At 37.0% G+C, this 23238-nt stretch overlaps 1 protein-coding gene across 7 annotated transcripts in view; it reads right to left on the minus strand.

Annotated features, from left to right (window-relative positions):
- Positions 1 to 23238, minus strand: part of KLF12 (KLF transcription factor 12) — a 585204-nt gene that overhangs the window by 100030 nt on the left and 461936 nt on the right. For all 7 annotated transcript variants that reach the window (XM_070239860.1, XM_001496646.6, XM_070239863.1 and 4 more), the window contains one exon: positions 8452 to 8587. In XM_070239860.1, the coding sequence (XP_070095961.1) occupies positions 8452 to 8587 (136 nt within the window). The remainder of the gene's footprint in view (positions 1 to 8451; positions 8588 to 23238) is intronic.

Genomic DNA, 23238 nt, shown 5'->3' on the forward strand with positions numbered 1-23238 from the left:
GTAACTCTCAGCCACTTGATTGTGAAAGTAGATGGCAAAATATCACTGCAAAATGTCCACGAGATTCACTTTTATCTAAGATATCTTTTTCCATATATATCAGATTTTCTGATAGAGCAGCAGATTCTCCATGAAAATGTATCCTTCAACTTTTTACTTTCATTTGATACATGTAAGTAAATGTATTCAATGAGATTCAAATGTGTGGAAAAGTGCTATAAAGTAAAGGAAAATGACGGCACAATGGCTATAACTCAAGAAGAGTAATAAGAAGAGTGTCTAGACTATTTGACTCAACATAGAAGAGATTATATCCTGGTGAATTGAGTTAATTTCAGATATATTACAGCATGGTTTTCTATCATGTATACTCTCTCTGACTATATTAATAAATGAAATAGTGATGAATAGTTCCAGGAACTTGTAGTGAAACATTAATATTTCAACATTATCACTGAGTATCTATGTCAACACACATCAAAAATGCATGAGAAATGACTACCTACGCCCACTAGTTACACCCATTAAGAATATATATATGAGAAATATAAACGTGTACATAAATTTGCAATGTGATTATAGGTGGAACACACAGCAAGAAAAAAGGCTGCATGAGGATCTCACATGGAGATCAAGTAATTGAAAGCAAATTAATACTTGCAATCAGTTTGGAGTAGACTGTATGACCATATGAAATACCATTATATTTTAGATTATGATTTATCTTAGAAATTACCAATGCTAAAAAATGTGTTAAACATAAAAGTAGCAAAACTAAGTAGCCACTCTCAGGTAAAAGTGGCTCATCAATTCTATCCATGATGTAACTTTGGAACGCCCTACTTAAAAAATAAAAATAAAACAAAAAGCTTGGCTTTAAAAAGTCTGATTTCTATCTATTTTTAAATTGATCACCAAGAAGTAATAAACTCACACGAGAATGAGGCATGACAGTTTGAAAAACAAGTCAACACCCACTTAAACCAATAACTTCCAAGTGAATAGGAAAGCTAAAAAAATGTTTATAGTATATCAGAAGAAGAAATTCAATTCAATTCAGGTTGGTTGTTTTTTTTTTGTTTTGGCTAAATAACTGCAGACTACCTTAGAAAAAGATAATTTTTATCATAGCATAGAGGAGAAAGTGTGAGTGGATAAAGAGATCAGTCCTGGCTCCTTCTCCCTAGAGATGTGATGCTAGAATAATTAGGTGGTCTCCATGGAGCTCTGTTTCTTCTGTAAAATTAAAGAATTCTAATTAATGTTCTCTAGTTGGTCAGTGACTTTATTTGTTCATTCATTCATTCCAGAATATTCCTGCCTTGGGGTCTCCGCACTTGTTATTCCCTCTACCCAGAAAGCTCTTTCTTTAGATATCCTTGTGACTTGACCTCACACCTCTTTAGGTCTCTCCCAAAACATAACCTTATCAGAGTTCTTCCCTGAACACCTTACATAAAATAGTAAACCCTGTCGACCACCTCCACTCTGCCTAGCACCCACATCCTGCTACCCTGACTTCCAGAGTACTTACCTTCTTCAGAAATACTGTATTTTTATAGTCTGTCTCCTCCCACCCCCACCACTAGACTATAAGCACCTTGAGATCAGAGTGATTTTGTCTATTTTATTCAATGCTATTCCAGTGTTTAAAGAAAGTGCTTGGTCAGGCACTGTGCTAGCTAGCCCAGGAGATACAAGAAAGGCTAGAATATATTACCTGCCCTCTAAGTAGCTCAACTTATCAGAAAGTCTTACATATATAGACATGGGAGCACATATATACATACATATATAGAAAGATAAATTTACAAAGATACATATATATGTAAAATGTACAAAGATAATATAGACACACCACAAGATCCTGTGTCTAACTGTGGAAGTGTGGACATCTAGGCAGCACTATCCCTATCCACATATTCACAATGATGTACATGGCACCTTTTGGGATGTACAGTGTACAACCTGCACAAACATATCCAGCTTCCTTGAGACTGGTATCTGTAAAACACAAAGTTGATCATGCTATTCCTACTTAAAACCTATTGATGTCTCCCCACTGTCTACAGAATAAACTCACCCTTCCTGATCAAGTCCCTACCTACCTCCTCAAGCAGCCTCATCTCCCATCTCCCCACCACACTCACTTATGCACCAGTCATTATGAACTATGCCCCCCTACCACATGTCAATGCGGTATTATCTATCCAGACAGTTACGGGCCCTCCTTCTGTTCTCTCACTGCAGCTCTTCATGCTTTTATCCCATTGTGCTTGAATTCATCTTACATATTTTGATTCTGAGCTCCTTGTGGTAAGGTACCACGCAATCATTCACCCTATATCTCTAGCATGTGACACAGGGTTGAAGAAATGAATTAATTATTCACCGAATGAATATGTGACTTAATTTGGTAATTCAAGAAACAATTCAAATATCAAATTATTGGCCACACTTGATCACACTTTTCTTAATTTAAAGAGGGAACAACACTGTCTCAGGGACTGTGTATGGCTGTACAGTCTCATCTTGCTATTAAATACCCAGGGACTGAGTTATTTAGTGATTACTGTTTTTAATTTGTCTTTTTTTAGGCTTGCAGGGCTGTTGGGCTGATGAAGACTAAGTATACTCTTTAGGCTTTATCTGTGTTCATTCACAGAAAATTAGTAGCTTTTTCTGACCTCCTTCAAAAGAAAAGTGACCTAAAAGCGTTTATCTCCTCTGTCAAGAGAGTGAACGTCTCTCAGACTTACCCATCAGTAGCACCCAGATCAGCCATGATAGTCACTACTAGAGAGCTTGACTCCCATCTGAGATCTGAATCAAAGTTACTTCTTTGGTAAGACATGAAGTGGGGATTTAAAGGTATCCCAAACACGTTAGGCTTATTAAATAAAAATATAAGTTTTAATGAGACAAGAATCTGGGAAAGAAGAGGAAAAACTGAAATCATCTGACATATTGAGCTCTCTAGCTTTTTCTCTGGGCACAATCAGCTCAGTTGGGTTCATTCTAATCAGCAGATAAGGGAAGAGACATGATTGAAATACTATCAAATCTTTCAGTCATAGGGTGCAAAATAAGATGACATAGTGCCATTTGAACACTTGGACAAACTTTTCCTTTTATAGTTTGACAGAAAGCAATTCTAAAAGGGATGTCCATTTTTCTGGTTTGGGAATGTCAGTGCATATGTTTATACTGAAACATACCTGAAATCACATTTTTCCCAGCAATAATTTCTTTAAATAAAATAATAGTAATAGTGAAATTTATATAAAGAATGATATATTTTTATTTTATTTTCTCACATTTCAATATAATGTTGTGTGTGATTCACAGAAGCAGAATGCCTTTTAAAAAATATTGAGAAGGCATTTGATAGAATTATTTCTCCCTAAAGCAGATTGCATATAAAGTAACAAATTTAAAGATGAAAAAATTATGAAACTTTTTCATAAAAGTTGTATTCTTATTGAGGTTCATGGCTCAAAAACCCTTGCTAATTTTAGATAGCTACGGTTTAGAGATTTTAAAGCCACAACATAAAAACAGGAGCTGCCTTCATAAAGTAATATGAGTTTATAGTCAGATAAACTTGGATGTGAATATGAGCTCTGCAAATTATCAGCTGTAGGACGACCTCTGGGGATAGAAGAAACCTCTCTGGGCTTCCATTTCTTTACACATAAGATAAAAACACAATCATAGGGAAAATTAAAGGAAAACTATGAGTTTTCATAGAATCTGCCAAAAAGTAGGCTGTCAGTAAAAAAAAATGAAAAAATGAAAAAAAGAAAAATGAAAAAAAAAACCCAAACACCCAAGATTTCTAATCCTTCTTTGATCATTAAATGTAATTTTCTAAATTAAGAACCACGATGTGTGAACTAGCAACAAAGTATGAAGGAAGCAATAGGATATATACTATATCTGTTCTTTCAAAGAGTATTTCAATGAAAATGTACTGAAGATAACACTCATCACTTCCAGACATCCTTAAACTGTTTTCCTTTAAGAAGAGGGGCACTTCACATGAGCAATATAATAAAAACAGGAGGAGGAAGACAGTGAAGTGTATTAATTAGCTTAAATGTAACTGACAACGAAACACTTAAAAAGAATACCCTTTTAACAGATGCAAATATCAGGGCTGCTGGCTAAAGCAAAAAGCTACTAACGCTACTAATTTATGTTTTTTTTGTTCCCTCTGAGAGTTATAATCAAGGTGAGAGAGGGTAGAGTACTCAGATATGGTATGTGCTAAACAGTGACATGCATGCACCAACTTTGAAAGGACTGACTCCTGAGAAACACAGGTACATCTTAACATCTTCATCTGCTTCCCCCACTCTCCACTCTACCCTTCGCTACTTCACTCTTACTCAAAGTATTATATCTAGATCTGTATCCTTTTAATTTAAGGCTTGTTCCTGGTGAAATAGAAATCTCTCTGGGGAGAGCCCTCTTTCAGATATTCTTATTCATTTACCCTTTAGTTTGAAGGAAGTTGATTATTCTACTCACATTAACAAACGAGGAGTATGAATGTTTGGAATTAGAGAAAAAGAAAAAGGGGTACAGAAAGAGGCTCTGGGAACCAGAGCCAAACTTTACCTATTTAGAAAATATCATTATTTTGCCTCGGGTTAGAGTTAATTACAATAATTTGCTCTAATCATGCGCCTGTACCTCTTTTTTCCAAACACTTATTTCATAATTATGTTTGTCAAGTTGTTAAGGGTAATGACCCTATTTTACCGTGGAGGAAAAAAACCAGACCAAAACACAACAGATGTTCTATGAATTGCTGGAAGTTGGCTTTGTCGGAATTACTGAATATATGGTTTCTGACTCAGACAGTTATCTCTACAATTGAAATAAGACAAGGGCAGAGCCTGTCTGAGGACCTCTCTCTGTGGCCTGTTCTTCCAATTTATCTGAATTCACTGACGCTGCATTGATAAATTGAAATCAAGTGAATCAGTGAAAATTTCCGACATGATCAGTTCAAGCACAGTTCAGGAGCCTCAGCACATAAATCTGTATAAATTGAGGTGACCTCAGGTTGCTGCTCCAGCCAGCAAGCAATGTTCTTTTGTATTTAAATACAGGAATATCTGAATATTTGGGGGAGTGGGGTGGGATGCAATTTTGGCTAACAACTCCTGCATATCAAATCAAAGCAAACATTTTTTAAACCCAAAATTTAATAAAAGTTCATTTGAAAAACCAGTAAAATGCTTAAGACCAGACATTTAGGAAAAGAAGCCATTTATTAGCATATTAAGGTTTAGCTATGTAAATATCCTAAAAGCAATAAAGTAAGTCATGAAATTAAAAATTCAAATTATAATGGTTATGGCATGAGATAAGACTGTGAACCTGAATGGGAAAAGAGACAAGAGCTTCAGTTAGAGATATTTACCCAGCGGGTTAGCGTCTTGTTTTAAGGGCTGGCCTAGCACAAGGCAATTTCATCCCTCTCTAGTGTCAATCTTCCTCAATAGCCTTGTCCTTTCCCATCTTTCCCCTTCTCTTCCTACACTCCACCGGTGGCCAATGAAATAAGAGGCAAGCCTGTGACTTCTTCCTGGACCATGACTCCTTATGTCTTTAATTGGAAAGCAAATGTGAACTGGTTGCCCAGGGCTTTTAAAATGTGTTACCTCTATTGCACATGTCACCCCTCTACCTGCAGACATCCTTCTCAACCCAATTCTTGGGAAAGTTCTGCAAGTGTGGGAAATAGATCCACAAATGCTTTTTGAACTCCTCTCATCTTTTACAAGCCAAGCTGATGTTTTAGTCTTTTACTATTTAGTACATTATTTTATTGATCATATTATACAGGAATGTTTGTGGGTTTTTTGACAGCCTTTTAATTAATAGAAGGCATCAAGATCCAAAGGCAAACAGGAAAAAGAGAAAAGAGAAATTAACAGTGAAACAGTGATATGTACTAAAGAACCAAAGAGAAACTAAGAGAAGCGCAGATAGACATGTTCACAATTGTACACACTGGAAGTTAACTTTGGGTAAACCTAAGTACAGATGTTTTTTTAATTCTTTAAAAAGAATTATATATTTATTTGTCCCAGAATAAAATTTTCCTCAATATATTATTGCAAGTTTTGAAACGTATCTATATTTAAAAGGTCTATCTCTGTAGAACATTCTTTTTGCTTCACCTAACAGTATCTTAGCACTTCCCAGTGTTTACACACACATACTCCTTCTTGAATGATGGTTAATTAACTATTGATGGGTCCTGGCATTCAAGGGCTTCCCAGGTGACAGCTCAGTATTCTCTACTAATCGTTTAATGAAAACACTTACATGAATAATGGATCTGGCATTTCCCTAGATACACATGCAACTTTTGTAATAGTAATAAGGGCAGGCAGATGCACAGTTATACAAAATATTGTGGCTTGAAAATGTTTTCACAAAGCAATTCAGAGAGATTATGTTGAAAATAAAGATCTAGTTTCTGAGGTTGCTATTAAAAGTTTCACATTAAAATACACTATGATATCATAAGCACATAATATTAAAAGTCCAAAAATGGTAATACTTAGGAAGTTAGTATCATTATTTGCTATATGAGCCTCAAATGGAGTAAGCATAATTTAGATTTTAGTAATCACAGTTCCAAACTTTAAAGTTTGAATTAAAAGATATACATATCTCTAAGCACACACACACACACAAATTACATATGTATTATAATGATACAGGAAAACAACGTTATTAAAATGTCTATGAAACTTAGTACCAACCTCAGAATTAAAACTTGTCATCTAATTTTACAGATGAGAAAATGGATTCCTGAATCTTAAGGTTTAGCTCACACAGAACCAGCATCACTCTGCTGATCACTCAATTAGCCAGGAAGTGACTCGGCATGCTACCACCTTAAATACAATTCTAGCAACTCCTTTGATCAATGCCTATCCTGGTTCAAGTGAACATTTACTTTGCAGAAACTAATTTACTACAACCAGTTATTTCAGCAAATGAGAGAAAAAAATGTTTTTATAAGTGTTCAAATGGAAGTAACAGATATTATAGGCACTCTTAGAAAAAGATGTTTTTGGAGTTGGAAGTCCAAAATTTTGTCTTGTTACCATTTACTATATGACTTTGAACAAGTTATTTAACTTCTCTGATCCTCAGTATCTTCATCTGTAAAATCAGAATAATGACAGTTGCAACATCTGTACTTCCGAGTTATCATAAACTTGTAAGACACACCATTACTGCTACCACTATACTGCTACTCATCCACCATTAATCGAAGCCGAAGCCTTCTACGTGCCAAAACTCTGTGACTTGTTTCTTTCACATTGTAACTATATCACAGCCTCACAATAGTCTTGTAAGGTAAATATTCTGATTTTCTTATTATACATGAAGAAACATCTCAGTCGTTAACTAACTCGCCAAAAGTCACATCGCTATTAGGAGCTGGAATATGAATCTGAATTGAGATCTGACTCCAAATTTCATTTTAGATCCATTATATCCTGTTTCATCTACTATATCATATATATTTGTGTGTATACACATACATATATAATGTAAATACATATTTTCTATATAACAGAGATAGCATTCATTTTATACACACACATATACATGTATGCTTTAAATTCTAAAACGTTACACTAATTTTTTTTTTAATTTCAAGGCCTAATGAATGGAACAGAGTAGGTACTTAACCAATATTTGGGAAAAAGGAATTAATAAATGAGAGGGTAACCAGGATCATTTTGAGTAAACTATTAATTAACATGTGTGTCAGCATAACAGTAGCTATTTAAATCTTCGTCTTCTTCAAGATTACGTTACTAAAAATTATTCTAGAGAAAAATACACATGGACTAGCCGTTAAGTTCAATTCTAGATACAGAATTGACAGTAACAGAAAAGCAGCTATTTTCAACACACAAGGGCTGAAATCAAACTCTGTGGTGCAACTAAAAGGAGAAATTTTTCAAAGTGGTAACATAATATATCCCAAATTTAAAATTTCAAAAAAGTAATTCTGTATTTTCCTATCAAAACAAGATAATAACACTCGCCATATTTTATTTCTCTTGACTATTCTATATAAATAATAATAATGATGATAATTAGATAGTGATATTCAAAAAGAACAAGATTTTTTTTTTTCAGAGTTAAGGAGAAGGGGCAGGAGGTATTTAAAAAGATGCACAGAAGTCTTATTTCTAATCAAAACACAAATTTTCAACTCCGTAAAACACTCCACACTTTCCCCTAATCTCCTCCCAAAGAACATAAGGCTGAATGGAAAGATGCTGGCAGGTGTGCCAGTTCAGAGCTAGAATGACAGGTCTGGGGAACAGGAGAAGCTGTTGTTTCCATTATCCATTGAACACCTTGGCAATTCTTATTTCATCCTGAGAATGTGATACTTACTCTTGTACTGCTCTGGCTATGGAAAGGGCCGTAGATCCAGTTTCATTAACGCTATCTAAGGTCACATTTGGCAGGTCATCATCATCACTGTCACTTTTACTTTGTCTGGGAGATAGGCCTCGAGGGTCCATTTGTGCTGGGGAAAAAAGGCATATATAATGAATTAAAATTAGTGTGCAGAAAGTTAACCTTGTCCTGGACCAACATCAAGCATGGAATGTCTCTTCTGTGTATATCACACACATGGAATTCTCTAGAAATCTGGGAATTAGTGAAAGTGACGTATTTTATGTACTGAGCACTCACTGACTCTTTTCCTTTGTTCATCTGATTTACAAAACTCCCATTAGCTCTCAACAGTTTCAGGGTACGATTATAGAATAGAAACTACAAAATCCACAGCATTACCAACTCCTGAGGGGTCAGAAGCTGATTAGGTAGCTCATGAGTTACTGTTCAACCCTCTGGCTTCTCCTTGCTTCTGCTGCCAGAGTTCTGGCCATTTCACTGCTCGTTAGCTCTTTCCCTGGAAAGTAGGAGCATGACGGAGAGGAGATTTTATTTGCTTATAGCTCTCACAACAAGCTTAAAGAAGAACAAGGTTTACAAGACTAATGAAGTTTTAGGCATTTTTTATACTTGAGTGAACTGTTGTCTCGCAGTTCATTATTGCTCTACGTGGAGACATGAGTGTAGAAAAATGACAAAAGTAGTAGCATTTTAAATACGGGTTTATATGTTCTAGGAAGTGTTTTCCATCTCTATCTTGATTTCATTTCTCCAGAAGGCATTTCCAGATGATTCTCCACCCACTGTGAACTTGCCAAAGCAAGAAACAGCCCAATGATCTAACCCCTGTTGATCGAGATGAACAGATCCTTTCAAATGAGAGGATGACCATCAACATTTAACATGTTAACACATATTTTTAAAAGTTAGATTTCATTTCTACATCCGTCTCTCTATGAACAGCTTTAGCAACTACTGCCTAGGATTTCCATCAACCCTCACCTCAAGCACAAAATAAGCACATCTTCTAAATGAAAAGTTCTGCACTAGCTATACAATTGCATTGTTAAAATACACGACTTCAACCCCAGTGAGCTCCAACCAGAATGGGACTCCTCAAACCTGCCTACGTAAGATTTCTAAAACCACCACTGCCCACAAAGGAAAGCAAAATTCACTTAAAATCATGGTTACAATGACATTTGGGTACATTTACAATTCCATTTTTTTCTCAAATCAACTGTTTGTCACCGTGCATCATACATGAGGTAGAGACACAGGGAAATGCTGATATTTCACCACGTTTTACTCACAAGAACACAAATTCTTATGATTCTACCTAATATTTACAGTATGAATAGAACAACTATACCTAAAGAGTTTCAACCTATTTCTTGCTAAACTTAGTTAGGAAGGAACTTATATCTGTTGAACTTAGTGCACTAGTGTATCTGACACACGTTCTGCCTGTAAGTACAAACATACCAAGATATACTTTGAACAACAGAAGTCTTACTAAATATTGGTTGAATTAAAGAGAAAATAATTCAAATTATCGAAAGCAGTGGTCCTCAACCGAGGAAAAAAGTGCCCCCTAAGAGACATTTGGCAATGCCTGCAGACACTCTAATTTGTCACAACATGGTGGGAGGGGAATGCTATTGACATCTAGTGGGCAGAAGCCAAGGATGCTGATAGACATCTTACAATACACAGGACGGTCACTCCCCCACAGCAAAGAATTAACCAGTCTAAAATATCAACAGTACCAGGTTGAGAAATCTCAATCTAGAGATTTAAGAGAGTTTGGACACACAAAGGCATTGCATCTTATGACTTTCAATTGCATAATGATGTTCTAGTTTCAGTCAGTAGCAAAGAAATTAAATCATATATTGGATTATCCATGTTTTCTGGTCCTGTCCTCAAATAAAACAATTCACTGTCACGTGACTCAGCACTCACAACTTCTACAAACACAGCATTCACTTCCTCAAATGCCAGGACTTATACAGTGACACTTAATAAGTTTTTCAATGTTTTCTTTGTACCACACATGATGTGACAAAGACTATTTTCCATCTGATATCTACAGAATAGATGGGAGATGTTGGAGAAACTATTTGCAGAAGAAAGCAACCAGTTCCACAACCACCTGATAACAGAGAGTTACTTAAGCATTCATTCACTCCACAGGCACTGAAGACATCATATCATTTAAGATTTATTTTGGCTGCAAGCAACTGAAACTGCCTCAGACTAACTTATATTAAATGAAGTGTACTGGAAAGATATTGAGCAGCTCACAGAATGGAAGGTAAGATGAACAACGAGCACTCAAGTAGCACAGAATGATGTAGGCATTTCAACCAGGAATTCATAGACAGTTCTTTTTTTGGACACTCCTGTTACAGAATGATTCATTTAGCAGTCATTCATAACTACTCAAATTCAGCCAAGAAAATGAGTATCAGATCTACCTAGGCTTCCAAATCACATATTGTGTGGTGTTACATGTGCCTGCAAATGTCAACAATTTAACAGTTAAAGTTGTTGAAACATCATGTGTGAAGACTCCCTTTGCCAAGATACCATATTAACAAATAGCTAAAGAAAAGAGAATATTCTGGTGGTCCCATTTTGTCCAAGAGAACTAGAGCTCTCATAGGTAATTAATACGATTCAAGGAAGATATGGATCTGGCTCTGAAAGTTAAAGTCTAGCTGTATGAAAGATTCCAAGTAACTGGTGTGAGAGTTGATCATCTAAATTATGTTATGTTTATATCTTAATGAAAGTTTAAAATATGCTAAATATGGTATCTCTTTCAATGTACTTTTCAGGAACATTATAATTGGTGATTTCTTTCCAATATTTTCAATAAATATTATGAAATACATCTGCTACCATCATGCTGGGAAACTCTTTTTACCCATATCTTCAGCCAAGTTGAGGAAGTAATTAAAAAGGCTTTTTAAAATCTGCATTGCTGATTAGGTCAGATGATTAGCTTATCTACATACTTGCATAATTCCATTCTATTTTTATTAAATGTGGGATGGGGACATCTACCCTAGTTAACTTCCAATAGTCTTTGAGTTTCTCAGCTCATTTAAGAAGCACTGATTCTCTGGGGTGCCCACTCAGAGAAAATGGAAAAGTTGCCTGGGTACCACAACCAAAAATATATCTACTTCCCTAAGTAAGACAACAGCAGATGATCTAAGAACATCTGAAAATAATTTACATTTAAGAATTTTCTCCTCTTAAATGAAAAAGAGATCAGACAGTTTTGGGTATCCCAGCTCATTGCTGCTGGAAGTGTCATTCCTCTGAGTTAGAGGTATGGTGGAACACTGTGTGAGCTTCATCCCATATGACAAAATCCCTGGGAAGATAACTACAGAATCACAACGCATGAAGCTGAATCTACTTCACTCTTACTCTCAAATACCCACCTCCAGTAAATTGTTACTGGAAAGATCCCCCCAATAAAACATGTCTCTCTATATCCAGGCCTTTTTGTGATTGCTTCCCATAATGACTCTGGGCTTGGCTATATGACCTGATGTGGCCAATGGGACATTAGTAAATGTTACAAAAGCAGAGGCTTGAAAAGCACTTGCAAATTGGGTTTCCTCTCTCTTGCTGTTTTTGGAACCTAGGTACCACATGAAGAAGCTCAGGAAAACCTAAGACAGATGCTGCTCAGCTGGCAGCCAACCCCGATTGATGTCAGTGAGCCATTTTAGAAGACTGGCCACATTCCAGCCACCAGATGACTATTGCCTTATGACTGACCGCAGGTGAGACGAGCATGAGAACTTCCCAACTAAAAACTCATTTCAAATTTTTTGACTCACAGAATTGCAGGCAAATAAAATAGCTGCTATTTTAATCAACTAAATTTTGGGGTCATTTGTCATACAGCAATACAAAATCAATGCATCACGTTACTCTCCTAGTTCCTTCCGGAGACATCCTGACAATTCCTGGCAATGATTTCCCAGAAAAACTTGTGCCACAATTACAGTCAGCCTATCACACTCTTCTCTATTTTCCTTCCAAGAGTCAACCTTGCCATAGTGACATAAATTTAACTGGGCTATTAATATTAAAAGGAAAATAAAAGCCACATACTATATATTTACTTCTCAATCCAAAATATGCAAAATGTATTCACAGGTATTTTGGCTATAGAGGCATCATCTTTGATCCTGCCTCAGAGGCAGGCTTCTGCTGGAAGGGGCCATCCAGTTGGTATCACTGCTCAGGTGAATAAAGTTTTTCTCTTCCTTCTTCAAGCTCATAGTTGATGAGAGGCTCGTATGAGTGGATCCTCCCAGGAATGTGGTTACCCAAAGCTATTATTTCATGTTTGCCTCTCTGTGACTCACATAAGACATTAAACTTTTCTTCCCCACCATGTACCAGTGGGCTGACACAGACACAGAGGCATCAATGTCCATTCTCACCTCCCCAACCTCAGCCTACATGCTGTCAAAAGATTAACTGCTCTCAGAAATAAACTGGCCCATTCAACTACTCTTAAAGGAAGTTTTTCCATAAGTCACTGTATCAAATGTGTACAACAATCTATGAACACACATTGAAACTTACAGACTAACATTTCCTAAACAGAATGAATCACAGAACGAATTATTCAATCCCCTTTACCTCTGCCCACCAGGGTTGGAGGGGAGAGGGGCGCACACAGATGGAAGGGGTGTGAGCTCAGATGGGCAGCAGCAGAGTGCTGCTAGACTTTCTCTTCCCCTCTTTCAGCCACTGACAGGCTGCCTGCTACCTGCAGTGGCCCTCGTTGTTCACCCTGCTGAGGCTGAAGCATGTCCCAGTTAGAGAAACCTTGGCTTCCAAGAGGGCTGCTGCTTTTTACTAGAGAGAAGGGCAGTGGGACAATGAGGGAAGGGGGCTAACTGTGTTGGGGGGAAGGCTGTTCAGGGGGAAACTTCATAGCATCAGAGTTCTGGCCTTAGAGAACAAGGGTGTGACTTCTGGCACTGTCTCTTGCAGCCTTCTGACCCTGGGCAATTGATTTCCCACCATTAATCCTGTTTCTTCCCCTGCCACTGCTGTTGTGAGAAGTAAATGAGATAAACGATGCAAAGCATTTAGTACCCTGTCTGGCAGTCAGTAGTCCATCATCATTCCGTTTGATCCTGACAATACATCTGGTGCTTCTTTAACCACAGCCCCTTATACAACACTTTCTAAATCCCTCCCTATCTCCTGGACTGTTCAAACTGGTCCATGTACCTAAACTGAAAATACCATTACAGAGGCAGAACATATACTGGATACTATATAAAACCACTGCTTCGGGGCAGGCCCAGTGGTGCAGTGGTTAAGTTCATGCGCTCTGCTTTAAAGGACTGGGGTTCGCTGGTTTGGGTCCCTGGTGTGGATCTAGCACCACTCATCAAGCCATGCTGTGGCAGCATCCCACATAAAACAGAGGAAGACTGGCATGGATGTTAGCTCAGTGACAATCTTCCTCAAGCAAAAAGAAGATGATCGGCACCAGATGTTAGCTCAGGGCCAATCTTCCTCACAAAAAACAAACATAAACCACTGCTTCTCTTGATCCAAACATTCAATTATATATCCAGTCAACGGATATTTATTGGGTATCTGTGAGGTACCAAGAACTCTTCTGCGTGCTCGGGAGAGAGCAGTGAACAAGGCAGATAAAAATTTCTGCTTTCATGGGGTTGGCCCAGTGGTGTAGTGGTTAAATTCGCGTGCTCCACTTCAGCAGCCTGCGTTCATGGGTTTGGATGCCGGGTGTGGATGCACACACTGTTCAACAAGCCATGCTGTGGCGGTGTCCCACATATAAAATAGAGGAAGACTGGCACAGATGTTAGCTCAGTGACAATCTTCCTCAAGCAAAAAGAGGAAGATTGGCAACAGATGTTAGCTCAGGGCCAAAAAACAAACAAACAAAAAATTCCTGCTTTCACACTGGGGGGAGACTGATAACAAAAAAATAACTAAGGAAAACACATTCTCTGTCAGATAATGATAAGCTCCAGGGAGAAAAATAAAGCAGGGAAGGGGCTGCTGAGAGACAGGTGGGCAATTTTAGAGAGGGTGGCCACAAAACCCTCGTGGAGAAGATGACATCTGAGTAAGGGGCTGAGGGAGGCCTGCAGATATGGGCGGGGGTTTTTTGGAGAGGGGGAGGTGGCATTCCAAGCAGAGCAAACAATTGGTGCAAAGCTCTGACGTGGGACTGTGTCTTATGAGCCTGAGGACCTACAGTGAGGCTATTGCTGGAGCCAAGAAAGAACAAAGTGGATGAGGACAGACAGAGGAGGGTATGCAGAGTACGGAAGGCCCTGGTGACTAATGCAAGGGTTCTGAGTTTTGCTCTGAATGGGAAGGGACACCACTGGAGGGCACTGAGCAGAACGACATGATCTGAAGTATGTCATTTGATAAGGATCACCCTGGCTATGTGAGCCTGGAGCACAGGGGGTGATCCAGCTAGAGATACAGGCATGAGACTCATTGGTGACATTAATATTAATATTCTCTAAAAACCACACCACCTTTTTTTCTCTTTGGCCTCCTCATGCTGGCTACACATATATCAGTCAATTAAAACTCAGGACTATTACCTGAAGCATGCTTTTCATAATATATTTGTACAACTCATATTCTGACCTCATTTGGTTTCAGAAGATCAGTTGTTCAAATATATGCCTGATTTTTCTAGCATATCAAAATACATGATGAGAGAAAAATTCATGAGCAAATAAAGCTTGACTCAAAGTGCGGTGAAGTCCAAGATTAGAACCAGCTCTCCAGGGTCCCACTCTACTTACTGATGTTTCAACAATGCTGTTTCTTACCTGCTTTACTTTTGTTAATGCTAATGAGACTGTCTGCCTCTATACAGTGGCAGTGGTGATTGTCTACATAACCCCAAATGAAGATTTAAAAATCCAATCAATTACATAAATCCTGGGATGTTGATAATGAATAGATAAAATATGCAATTTATGCATATTTCCCCCAACTCCTATCTGCACACTTGACAGTATAATTCCTTCTGCTTCCATTATATTAAAAAATAACCTCCTACCATTCTTATCATTCCCTAGTGCAAGGTCCACGTCTCAGTTATAATGCCACTGGACTTCTCTACAGCTTTCAAGACTGTGGTTCTCTCTCTTCATTTTCACTTCCAGCCTTTAAAACTCTCTCCCCACTTGGTTTCAGGGATGGGCACACTAAGGCCTGTGGGCCTTGTTTTTGTAAATAAAGTTTTATTCAACCATGCTCATTTATTTGTCTCTGGCTGCTTTAGTGTTACAATGGTAGAGTTGAGTAGTTGTCATAGAAACCATATGGCTCACCAAAAAATACCATTTGGCCCTTTAGAGAAAGCATTTGCTGACTCTGTTGTATATTATTTAATTTCTCTTGGGGGTCTTTCTCTCTCACCTTCCTCTTCACCTCCTCTTTCTACATACATCTAAACATTAGTTTTCCCCTTCAGCTTCCACTATCTACTCTGTTCTTTTACCTCTCTTTATTGGTGAGTTTCTCAGTAATTCCAACAATTTCTACAATTTGAATTCCTATCTCAGAGGAGATGAATACCAAATCCATGGACCAGCTCTAACCTCTCCCCTAAACTCTAGTCTCATATTTCCAGCATCCTGCTGTACCTGAATGTCCAAAAGTCATTTCAAACTCAAGTTCTATTCTTCGAGTGTCGATTTTACCCATCATTGTCCTGGTCACCCAGGTTCAAAACTCTCCTTCATTTCATTTGTCCCCCTCATTAAATCAGCTGCTAACTACTGCTGCTTTTACCCCACAATTTTTCTGGAGCCCCTTCCTTTCTTTTCCTACTGCTTCTCAATGAACTTTCTCAAAAGTATTGCAGCATACATTCATCCCATGTAGTATTTCTCTAGTAACTGAATGAATGCAGGACTTCCCTCAAAACATTTCTTATTTGAAAGCCTTACATTTTTCCCACCATCTAACAAATAAGATTCAATAGCCCTCCCCACCATTTCCAAAATTTGTTTTTCACTTGAAACTCTTATGAGTCTTATTCCCAAAGCCCCTTAATCCAGCTGTATCTGGCTATTCCCTTCCACCCATAACTTAGTCAACAAAAATCTACCCTTTCTACAAAAGACATCTTCTTCATGAACTTTCCTTTCATTTTCTAATAAAATGCAAACATTTCTTTTAAAAAATACCCTTATTTAGTATTTATTTATTTTTATGGCACTCTTGCACTTTCTATTTTGAATCATACTTAAATAAATACTTATTTTACATCCCTTATTATTCTGTCTACTCCTTGAGAGGAGAGACCGTATCAATTATACTCCCTTGTACACAGTAAAAAGTAATATTTACTGATGAAGATGATGGTAATAAATGCAGGTCTCACAGTGCTTCCTAGATGGCAAAAGATTCTGCAAGATAATGATAAAAGTGTCTATTTCACATTTTATTTTAAAAGTTACATTCTAGCTTATATTCTAATATTAACATTTGTGGGGGGAAAGTCACAATCATTAAATTTCTATTACTCTGTAGTAAAGTCTTAGATAATTATATTTGGGGTTTGAATAGGCCAAGGGATGACATGGAATGAAAATGTTCATGATTTTTATTTGCTTTTTAGATGAATTACATTTAACAGGCTTTTCTTCCCTTTCTGGAAAATATTTTAAATACTTCAACATATCTATCATTTCTATGACATGACTTACTCCTTGGAAATGGCAATGAAGCAATTCAATCTTTTAAAATACAGCTTAAAAATCGATGCTTGTTTAGATTACCACAACAGCGACTAGGATTTCATTTTTCTAAAGAATCATGACTAAAACTACTTTTCTCATTCGTAAGAAGAAATTGAATAAAAATTTACAATTGTCTTGTGTTCATTGGAAGGATGTCGCAGAGCACAAAAGGCTTTTGGGATTAAAAAGAGTTCATAAAATTTTCCATTAATAAGTTGGCTTTTCACTATGCTTGGTAACCTGATATAACTCTCCAGAGTCGGCCAAGAGCCCTGAACTCTAAGAGCCCTCTGAGCTATCACTATACCCATTACCATTCCATTTTGTCAATTCCTCAGAACCGCTCAAAACCCAGGTCAACCAGCTCCAACTGATTTATTCAAAACTGAATCCATTTCAGGCAGAGATGACTTAAAATACTTAATAATAAAATGATTTTGTGGTGTGTACATACAGTGAATAATAAGATCACCAAACTCATTTTCATCTGTAATCCACATAGAAGATGGTTTTAGGCATTAATCCATGGCCTTTTAATTTACTTTTCTTATTTCACTTAGTTGGTCTTTTTGCTCTATCTGTGTTTTCTGATTCGTAGACCACACAGAATTGAATCTTTCAAGAAATAGCCTGAGATCTGCTGTAATAGTTTTAAGTACCACTGAATCATGGTCCTCGTCTTAGGCACTTTAGATACAATATTTAAGAAAGGGCAGAAAATCTACCTTGGACTTAACAGTTCTCTTTCTACATCGGCTATGCCAGGTACAGTTGGTTGGCATGTAAATAATTTACCAAAGAAGGGTCTTTGCTAGTTTAAAAGTAAAAAGATTTTTTAAAAAAAAGTTGGCATGCAGAACTACTGTGGTGCATTTAGAATCAATGTTGCTGCTACCCTCCACCTCTCTTCAGATAGTTTGTTCTCCATGTCTCATTTTATAATATACTTAAACCTGCAGATTAAAAGTAAGTTCTTATATGTAACAGTGACTTAATTCGTCCTCTTAGACACCCTTGGAATTCTTGAAGATATGTTCTAACACCATCAAAAATCCTCACAATTGTGAATTACTTATACACGCCACTGGACTTCTCTACAGCTTTCAAGACTGTTGGTTATCCCTCTTCATTTTCACTTCTGGCCTCTTTTTAAAACTCCCTCCTTCCTTGGGTTCAGGAATGGGCACCCTTGTCCCCACACACTGTAATATATTGCCATCTAGAGTTACATATTTGTTTTGCACATCCTCACATCATTTTTTTTAAATTTTATGAACATTTTCTCTCTCATTTGATTGGTAATTTACACCCACAACCACATACAAGCCTTTGCCCCCAACAATTCACAAGAGTTACTGTGTGGGCCACAAGCAGAGAGCAGAGAGCACCACTAAGATGAGTGCTTGTAGATGTGGAAGCTCCCTCATGAACTGACTCCCAGTGTGGTCTTATGACTCTAACTTGTAATTCAGCAAAGTATTTATGTGCTACGTAACAGACTTCTGGGACAACTGTGACCAGCAGAGATCTTAGCTGTGCTGTCTGTGAATGCCCAGGGTTAGTGTGCTAAAATCACATGTAATTTGTCTTTATGAGGACAAACAGAGGTGCTGACTCTTCTCTTTCTAGTGTGTTGCTTAGCATCATCCTATCCTGGGGTGAATAACTATTCAAAAATGACCTGTAAATATCTTTGGGCCAAAAAAGCAAGTATTGCCACATTTTTTTCCTCGGTTTCAATCCAGGTTGAAGGATGCGTGTGTTTACATCCTCCTTTTATGCAAACTCCAAAGAGAAAAGATTGCTCTGTAAAAGTGGATTAAAGGTGTTTCCCATAGCAATTCTATGTTTGGTATGCTTTTATAAGAAAGCATAATTATATTCGTTTCCATTAGTCCATAAGAAACACGTATTCTCTGTAGTTTTGGTTTTAAAGAGATGTTATGTTGATAATATGCTAAAAACTGCAGCTTGAGATGATAAATTATCTAGTCTCTGAGAAAGCCGGTGAGATCCCTACCACCCGGGAATGGAGTCATGACCTCCTTTTGCTTCAGGTACCACCTCTACACTGGCACTCATCTGCTCAGACCCTTCCTGAGCCCAGGGACTCAAGCCTCCAACATGGTTAGGGAAGGAGCCCATACAGGCAGGTGGCGCTGTTTTCAGAAATGACTCGAAGAATAGATCAAAGTTGTAATTTTCTCTAGAGACAGACTACGTAAAACAAAAACTTTAAGAACATAGCTATAATATCTGCTATATTTGGAGCAGACATAGAAAGCAGACACTAGTCTTTTTTGCTTTCCTAAACTTAAACTGGGCTTATACTAACTTCTTTATGAAGATCATCTTGGTGCCATGAGGAGAAGAGACAGTTCCTGAAGAAGACAGGGCTATGACGGAGGGTAAGGTCTTGGGCTTTCCTAGGTAAAGGTCTCGTAGGTTTGCAGTGCTTGAGGTCAGTATGTCAAGGGGTTAAACACAGATGTTTGATATTGTTTTCTTTGAATACAATAATAAAGACAAACAGAAGTGGTAAAAACCAATAACATTTATGTTTGGGTAACTTCTGAAATTTATAATGTGCTAATAATATGCATTTTGAATATCATTTACCCCAATTTCCTTTAACCAAAGCTGCCAAGTCACCTCAGCACTAAGCCTTAGCTGTCTCTGAGGCCAAGCTGAAATCTGAGAGGCCCGGATGGCTCATTACAATCCATGCACATTCCAATGCTAATAATAAGAGAGATCTTCCTATGTGTCCACCACATTTACACTATTAAATAAGGCATCAGGGGCCAAATCGACTCTTCACTATTTTTATTCCTTTTTCTCCTTTGACTACCTCAAATCCTGAAAATTGTTTCTTCCCATTGTCTCTCATTCCCAACCAACTTGGATGTAAAAGACAAAATATGAAGAACCATTTAACATATGATCCAGTATTTGCTGTCTCATAAACTTGCTTACAAAATGAAGTTTAATTACTTAAAGCTTTTCTTTTATGTCATTTTTAAGAAATTTCAAACATACATATAATGACCACCTTATTTATTCTCCCAAAAGATTTAAAAAATCTTAACATTTGCAGTATTTCCTTCAGATCATTAAAAAAAGTAAAATATTAGAGGAGTCAGCTCTTTGTATTTTTTTCCCTATTTTGTTTCCTCTTCTTAGTATCCTGGTGTATATCCTTATGCAAGTTTTCATGCTTTAACTATGTATGTGTCAATGAACAATGACCAATACAGTTTTGCTCCTTTAAAAACTGTATATAATGATATTATATTCTACAATTTGGTTATTTTCACTTAACATTACATTTGAGATTTACTTATACTCTTTCATTTTATTTGTTGAATATAGTATTCCATTTTGTAAATGGACCACCATTGCAGTCATGCGCTGCATTACGATGTTTTGGTTCACGACAGATCACATATACAACATTGGTCCCATGAGATCAGTACCATATAGCCTAGATGTGTAGTAGGTTATACCATATAGGTTTGTGTAAGTACACTCTATGATGTCTGCACAAAGATGAAATAGCCTAACGATGTATTTCTCAGCACATATCGCTGTCATTAAGGGATGCATGACTGTATTTATCTGTTCTCCTACCGATGGGAAATTAAGTTGTTCATAATATCCACTGTTAGAAATGCTGCTGCAAGATTCCTACAATGTATATCTGGTAATATAATTATAGGGTATGCATATCATCAGTTTTATTAGACATTGCCAAATTGCTCCCCAAAACGGCTGAATCAATTAACTCTCATTGATGTATGAACATGCCCATTTCTCCATATCATAAGACAGTATTGCCAGATTTAAAAATTCTTCAAAAGTCTACAGTCATTTTGTATATCTATTCTCCTCCCAAACACAAGAAGGACTTAGCATGCTATAACTACCCAGTGAATATTCCCACCTTCCTCAAGTTATTTTCATTATAGTCTTAAATTTTGGTTCATGTTTTACTGTCAAGAGTTTATCAAAATTTCTCTCTTTATGCAGATATTTATTTACATTTTTAAAACCAGTTCTAAGCTCACCTTTCTTTTTTTCAGTTTTTTTACTTCTTTCAAAAGTATATCCTTTAGTTCCTACAGCAAATTTATGTGCATGGTAAACTCTTAGACAGTCTAGGTCTGGATTTTTTTTTAACTGTCAATTGAATTTGCTTTAGCTGAGAACAGAATTCTAGGATTCCTCAGCCCTTTGAAGAGACTACTGCATTGCTTTCTGGCATTCATTGTTGCTGCAGTCTTTGCCATTCTTTAATTCCTTTGTAGATAAGTCTTTGAGATCTTCTTTATGACTCATGCTTGACAACTTCACTGCTATGTGTCTTGATGTAAATTTATTTTTAGTTATTTGTTTATACTCTAAGATTCATGACTTCCCTTAATTCCTCCAAATTTCCAGATATTTCTCTGAACATTGCATTCTATCTACTGTTATTTTATAGAAGTCCTTTTAGATAAATTTTGGAACACTTCAATTCATGTCTCAATCTTTCTTTCATGTTTTTGTCAGCTTTTCCATTTTGTGTTATTTTCTAGGTAAAATCCTCAGGATGATCTTTGAATTCATATTCTTCCACTGAAGTTTCTCAACATGTTCCAGTTGCCAAAAAAAGAACCTGGGAATTATCCTAGATTTATTTTTACCTTCATCCATGACATCCAATTGGGCAATAAGTTCTGTCCATTGGATTTCCATTCATACTGCCTCTGCACAGGCCTTGAGGAATTCCCATCTGGCTTCCTAAAGTAGGCTCCTAACTTTCCTCCCCTCCTCTAGTTTTACTACATTTAATCCTTCATCCACAAATCTGAATGTTACCACGTTATTCCCGCCTACTTACAGGCTTTCTGCGTCTCCCTGTAGCATTCAGTAAATATAGACTCCTTAACTTGGCACACAAGGCCTATGATAACCAGATCCATGAATATCCCTGCAGCCTCATTTCCATTTCTTATAAACACCCTTCATTTGAATCATACCAACCTACATAATCTACCCATCTACCAGGATGCACTATGCTCTTTCATATTTCCAGGACATTGTATCTTGCTTTAAAATTGCCTTTTTTCTCTGAGAAACACCCTTCTCCTGAAGTCATCTGAACCACACCCTCCTGACCACCAAGCTTAGTGCTCCTTCCTTTGTGATCCTCTATGGGTCTACACTTATCTGCATTACAGAACTCTTCTCACTATCATTGTTTCGTCTCCTTTATTCACTGGACTATAAGCTTCCTGTGGGCATTATCTGCGCATTGTGCACTGTACATGTGGCTGAACCACAAATGTGCATTAATCAAATAAATAAGTGAATAGGAAGGGATATACTGGACAATTCCTGGGTTAGGGAAAGGTTAAAAAAAAAGAAATTAGATATTTTTAAAAAAATTTCTTAATATTTTAATCTGGCAGTTCAAATTTTATTTATTTTTTTGCTAAGGAAGATTCACGCTGAGCTAACATTTGTTGCCAATCTTCCTCTTTTTGCTTGAGGAAGATTTGCCTTGAGCTAACATCTGCACCAGTCTTCTATTTTGTATGTGGGTCGCCAGCACAGCATGGCTACCAACGAGTGGTGTAGGTCACACCCAGGAACTGAACCTGCGCCGTCGAAGTGGAGCACATGGAACTTAACCATTAGGCCACAGGGCCAGCCCCAAATTTTATTTAGTTTTGATAAAAGAATAAGAAAGCAAGAAAGAAAATAAATGGGTGCTGTAGTTATCATATTTATTTAAATAACAAATATGAAGACTTTTTTTTCACCATTTAAATGGTACAACACAGGGAATAAAATTCAAGAATTTTATAACTTGTCACCTAATTTCATTTAGCTTATAAAGTACAACAGTTCCTAGGTAGTATCATTTTTTTAATATAAATATATATACATATACATTATATGTCTGCATGTATTCATGTGTGTGTATTTATAT

The sequence above is a fragment of the Equus caballus genome, chromosome 17 (assembly GCF_041296265.1).
Source record: "Equus caballus isolate H_3958 breed thoroughbred chromosome 17, TB-T2T, whole genome shotgun sequence".
Taxonomy (NCBI): domain Eukaryota; kingdom Metazoa; phylum Chordata; class Mammalia; order Perissodactyla; family Equidae; genus Equus; species Equus caballus.